This window comes from Gracilinanus agilis, chromosome 3 (genome assembly GCF_016433145.1).
Source record: "Gracilinanus agilis isolate LMUSP501 chromosome 3, AgileGrace, whole genome shotgun sequence".
NCBI classification, from domain to species: domain Eukaryota; kingdom Metazoa; phylum Chordata; class Mammalia; order Didelphimorphia; family Didelphidae; genus Gracilinanus; species Gracilinanus agilis.
In genome coordinates, this window is record NC_058132.1 from 43778073 (window position 1) to 43784072 (window position 6000).

Genomic DNA, 6000 nt, shown 5'->3' on the forward strand with positions numbered 1-6000 from the left:
CCCAGCAGGACATAGCAGCCCAGGAACTATTGTGCCCACCTGACACTCATGCCTCCTTCACATTGGGAAAGGGGGCTAAGTGAGTCTGAAGACAGGCCCAGGACACAAGGACGCTTAAAGAACAAGAGGGAGGCTGGGAGTGGAGCTTCAATCCCTGATCCTGGGAAGGAAGGCTGAGGCTGGTGGATTGCCTGAGTTCAGGACTTCTGAGCTGCAAGAGGATCAAAGCTGATTAGGATGATCACACCCAGTCTGGCACCAGTATGAGAGTGGAAGAAGAGAGGCTGCCTAATGAAGGGCAAATCAGCCCAGGTCAGAGACAGAGCAGCTCAAAGCTCCCAGGCCAATCAGCAATGGGATCAGGCTTGTGCCTGGACACTATGCTTCCAGCCTGGCTGGGAGAGGGAGTTCAAGTCTCCAAATTAAAGGAAAGAAATGGAGACATCTGCCTAGATCCTGAGATCTAGTATGACCAACATATATATTGTTCAGAATATTTCCATCTCTCCTTGCACTTGAATCCTGAAAATTAGAAACCTCAAGCTACCCAGTGATGACTTTTCTTTTTATAGCCACCAGCATGGGCTTCTTCACCACAGTGACTGAACTGGATGAGCTGAAGGTATTATCCTACTTCCATAGATGCCCGGTTCCCCATGGACTAAACTATAACTAGGGCTGATCAACTGGGGTTTGATTCCAGACCCCATCATTTAGAAGGCACTGAATTTTAATGTGTGCAGAGATCATTGGCAGTCCTCAGTTTATCTTCTGTTTATGCTATATATATCTTTCACAGACATAGTTCCTTACATGTTGTTTCTTCCAGTAGAATGGCAGTTCCTTGAGGGCAGGGGATAAAGCCAGTGTTTTTGGCTCTCTTTGCATCCCTAGCATTTGGCACATAGTAGGTACTTAATAAGTATTCTTTGGCTGACTGGCTTCAGCAACTGAGAAGCAGTGAACTCAGCAACTGACTGGCAAGAATTGGTCAAGATTGGCAGCTGTTCAACTGTGTGGGAGTTCAGTGTTCCTTGGTTGCTGAAGCTAGTCAATGAAAATTTATTAAGAACCTACTATGGGACAGACTCTGTGCTAAGTCCTAGGGATACAAAGAGACACTCTACATGGGGATATGACATATAAGTAACTGGAACCATGAAAGATATAGATAGTATATCTGTAAATAGAAAAAGGTCAATTTGGGGTAGTGGGAGGGAGTGTAAGTGAGGAGAGAGAATTTCATAGCCATAAACATAGAGAACAAGAGTTCCTCTGTGGACACTTTCTCTTGGGGTCTCCATTTCCAATTCCCTTGGGATCTCTTTCAAACATGCTAACTTCATTATGGAAAGAAAGGTCACGGGGATCTGGGATATACGTACAGCTGACAAGGTCATCACCACATTGACTGCACCTGTCCCCGCTGTGACATATTGGACATCATTTTCATTCACCCCTGCTTCCTCGTAGATTTTGTCTGCATAGTAGTAGACCTGGAAATCACAGTATAGGAAACATTAGAAAGGGCCAGAACAAGAGAGACCAGAGGAAGGGATGATACGCCTGGCAACTTAGTCTTCAAAGCTGTCCTGACACTGGGCCCCTAGTGCTTTTCAGTAGGTGTTTAAAGAAGTGAAAGTCAATTCTCCTGCCACAGGAAAGTCTACAAGACTGAGCTCAGGTTTCCTCTCAGGCCTTGAGATTCTCCCACATATTGTTTCATATAGACATGATTCCTAATTCCCTCAAGGTGGTTCTTCTCATTTCTTTACCTACCCCATTGACTCCTGAGAGCTGTTGGCCAGCCATCAAGGCAATAATGGAAATGAGTTGCCACCTGAGTGCCTTAGTGCTAAAGAGATTCAGCACTGACACTTGGCCAGCTGCCTTCTCCAGCTCATCCTCCAAACGAATCTCCTCCATCTCTGCCTCAACATTATCAGAGTTTCTCAGTTTCTTTAAGGCTGAATGAGAAGACAGGAAAACAATTGGAATTATGCAAATAAATTAACTAAAAATTCCGTACTCTTTGATACAAAGATTCTTTTGCTAAGCATATCCCCCAAGGAGATAATTAATTAAAAAAAAATAGGCCCCATAAATATTAAATATTTAGAGCATATTTTTATTTTTATTTTTGGTAGCAAAGAAGAGGAAACAAAGTAGGTGCCCATCAGCTGGGGAATGGTTAAACACACTGTGGTCCATAGATGATGTAATGGAATATTAGTATAGTGTAGGAAAAACTGAATGGAATGCAGAGAAACAGGGGAAGATTTTATATGAACAGATGCAGATTGCAGTCAGCAGAGCCAAGAAAACTATATACACAACAGTGTAAATTGGGAAAAAACTAACAAAGCAAATAAAGATGCATTATGCAAAAATTATGAAGATCTAAGTTGTTCCCTGTAATTAATAGGTGGGTCAGAGGGGCCTTAAGTTGGTAATAAGGTTAACAGGAAGATGGTGCTGGTTGTAAGGATGGAGTGAGCTATACCCAGTCTGGGCTTCAAACTTGTTTATAAATGTAACAAGGATCCGATGCAGGTAACTGAGTGTCCAGAGCAACCTCACTGTTTGCCACCAGGCTACTTTAAGATATCAGGTAAAGGAGGCAGCTGGGTAGCTCAGTGGATTGAGAGCCAGGCCTAGAGACGGAAGTCCTAGGTTCAAATCTGGCCTCAGACACTTCCTAGCTGTGTGACCCTGGGCAAGTCACTTGACCCCCATTGCCCACCCTTACCACTCTTTTGCCTTGGCGCCATTATACAGTATTGACTCCAAGATGGAAGGTAAGGGTTTAAAAAAAAAAGATATCAGGTAAGCAGCCCCTTCCCTGCTGAGGAAGCAGCTTCCTATTGGTTAATGGCAGGCTGGCAGGAAGTGAATGTTAAACTTCTTGCCCTTCAGCAATGGAGTTTGTTCCAGCCCAAACTACTCAGAACTCTTCCTGTTGCCTGTTCTCCTTGGCCTTAGATGGTAGGCAAATAACCACAGAATTCTCTAGTTAAGGGGTTTATTGATAACAGAGTAAGGGAACAAGGCAGTGGAAAGAGATTTAGGAAATACTGTGATCTGATGGTGAAAGATTATCTGACTAAAGTTGGTAGAGATCCTGTTTGGATGGTCTTTGCTGACCCAGGGCAGGCAGTCCTGGGTCAGAATGATGCGGTCTCTGGTTGATAAATAAAGTTATTCTTGGCCTAAACTTTGCCAGTGACAATAATATTACTGAGTTGCTCTAGAAGATAGGTCTTAAAACCCTACTCTATTCTAGGCCTAGCTACCCACGTTCTACACTCCCACCACCCGGGGCCTAAGGGGGGTGGGGTTGAGAGGTAAGTGAGTGATCAGGGAGAAGTCAGGTAAGAACAGAATCCAGCCCTGGGTCTTCAGGGCTTTATATACTCTTGGCTCAACTGGCAGTTGGTACTTTGCCTTATGTCTCATGCCACCATCAACATTCAAACCAGGGCAACTGATAGGTTTCCCCCAAGCCAGCACGGCAAGGTTAAAAATCCTATATTACATCCCAAAGAGATAAGAGAAGAGACCTCTACCCACTCCTATGAAGAGGTGGAAGTTGATGGGGATGGAACATTACATTTATTTCAGATTTTAAAAAATTTGATTGATTGTGTTGAGTATTTTTCTCTTACTTTCTTTATCTCTTTTCTTTTTTCTAATTAAATGGAATGTTTTTCTGAGAGCATTAATAGGAGCGATATAGAGGGAATTTTATCTAATTTAAATAATTATTAATTTTTTTAAGATCTCAATGAGAGAAGAAAACACAAGAATGTTTCTAATCTCCCTAGAGTTGGCCAAAACCATCACTGAGTCTAGGGATATCATCACGTCCCTTTTCCTCCCCTTTGTCATCATGATAATGAAATAATGCCTTCTAAAGCCTGCCTTCTCCCTCTATCCAGAGTACAACCTTTGAAACTAACTTCCTACTAAAACCGAAAACTGCCTTTCCCTGAGACCTTCAATGAGATCAGTTCTTTTCATAACCACTAACTGTCCCCTCAACTTTCAGAAAACTAATCATAGCCTGGAGGGTGACAGCTGGAAGGAATCTCATAGTCCAATCCTCCTCAGCCCCGAAGCATCCTGAACTTTTGACATATGCCAGGGAAGCCTTACCTTTTCGTGCTCCTTCTTCATTTCCCTTCTGAATCAGGGTGTACCGGGGACTCTCTGGGAAGAAAGGCAGCAGAAGCAGCTGCAGAGCCGCAGGAATACCAGTTATACCGAGAAGAATTGGCCATCCTACCAAGATCACAGGAGCACAGTTAGAACTGGAAGAGACTTCAGAGATCTTGAATCCAAATGGTTCATTTTGTACATAGGGAAACTCAAGTCCAGAGGGGAAATGATTTTGGCCAGCTTCACAAAGTTTCTATGTGACAGAGCTGAGATTCGACCCAAATCTTTTGATTTTTTCAGCCCATTACAACCTCCCTCAAACTATCTTTTCAGACCTAAATTCTCCATTTCTTTCACTCTAGAGTTCAGCCAAACTTGCCTACTTACTATTCCTTACACATTACATTCCATCTTCCAAATCTGTGCCTTTTCATTGACTTGGAATATACTCTCACCTCTCATCTCCATTTCTCAAAAGAATATGTTGTTTCCTTCAATACTTTCACCTCTGTAGGAGACCAGCCTCTCCCAGCTGCTAGTATCCTCCCTCCCTAAATTACCTGGAATTTATTTTGTATATGTACGTAATTTATTTGTGTGCATGTTATCTTCTGTGACAAAATATAAGCTCCTTGAGGGCAGAGATTGACTCATTTTATATCTGTAGCATTTTCATTGTAAGTGGAATAAACCAAGTATGGAATAAATGTTTGCTGGTTGATTGATTGACTCCAATTCCAACATTCTTTCTGGGTCCTATATTACCTCTCCTCAATGCCTGGTGAAAAAAGGAATAATTTCTTAAGTAGTAACAACAAGCACATCAGCCTTACCTTCTTCACTTGTGAGAATACTCCGAAGACCAAAGATTTGGGCTATAAGGATTCCAACAGTGATGAATAACTGGGGGACCACACCAATGGCCCCTCTCAGGTTCTTGGGGGATAACTCTCCCAAGTACATGGGGACAACATTGGAAGACAGTCCTGATAATGAGTAAAATAAAAATAAAATTAGGCTATATTAGTCTTGTCAGAAGCAGCAATACCAATCCATGCACATCTCTCCCATTTCATTATTTACATAAGCTCGACCTCTTCATTTTCCCAGAGCTGCAAGAGAAGAGAATGCAGGAAATGGGTTGATGCATGAGTCTTTAATGAAGCCCTTCCCTTAGGATTGACATGGTTGGAAAGCAGGATATTGTAAAAGTGAAATTTGGGAGATGTCATCTAAAAGTATATATATTTTCTATGGACACGTGGAAATTGTCAAACTACATTTCCCGTGGTCCAACAAAATATAAGCTCCTTGAGGGAAGAGATTGACTCACTTTATATCTGTAGCATTTTCATTGTAAGTTCTAGCGGACCAGAAATATAGTGCAGTGGTTATTTTGGTTTATTTGGTTAATGGCTTTTAATACATCAAAATCAGTTTCACTGCATCAGGTGCTTTGGATTGACTGGGGAGGCCACTGACCCATCCATTATGCCTTCCTAGCTATTAAAATGCTCTTGCCTGGATTGTTTCTTCAGTTATGAATTAACCTCAACATGTAGGAAGGGAACCTCTGGATGGGCCATTTCAGGGAAGACTTCCTGGGCAAATAGGAAGCAGGAGAGTTCTAGGATCCTAGGAGTTGGGGTGAGGCAACAAGGGGAGGCTGGGAAACATCTAGGAGATGGGAAGCCACAGAAGCCATATATCACCTGAATTACATTGTCTTGGGGAGAGACAGAAGGGGGGGTGAGAGGGAAGAGATAGAAAGGGAGAGAGAAACAGAAAGCGGTCGGAGGAGAGAGAGAGAGGGGGAGAGAGAGAGAGAGAGAGAGAGAGAGA

At 42.7% G+C, this 6000-nt stretch overlaps 1 protein-coding gene across 1 annotated transcript in view; it reads right to left on the reverse strand.

The window, feature by feature from the left end:
- The window catches only part of LOC123243083 (solute carrier family 2, facilitated glucose transporter member 5-like), a 35851-nt gene that overhangs the window by 7937 nt on the left and 21914 nt on the right, over window positions 1-6000 (reverse strand). Inside the window, exons 5-8 of the mRNA XM_044671260.1 lie at window positions 4992-5144; window positions 4156-4281; window positions 1780-1967; window positions 1386-1496 (exon numbers count right to left, since the gene is read on the reverse strand). Coding sequence (XP_044527195.1) covers window positions 1386-1496; window positions 1780-1967; window positions 4156-4281; window positions 4992-5144 — 578 coding nt within the window. The remainder of the gene's footprint in view (window positions 1-1385; window positions 1497-1779; window positions 1968-4155; window positions 4282-4991; window positions 5145-6000) is intronic.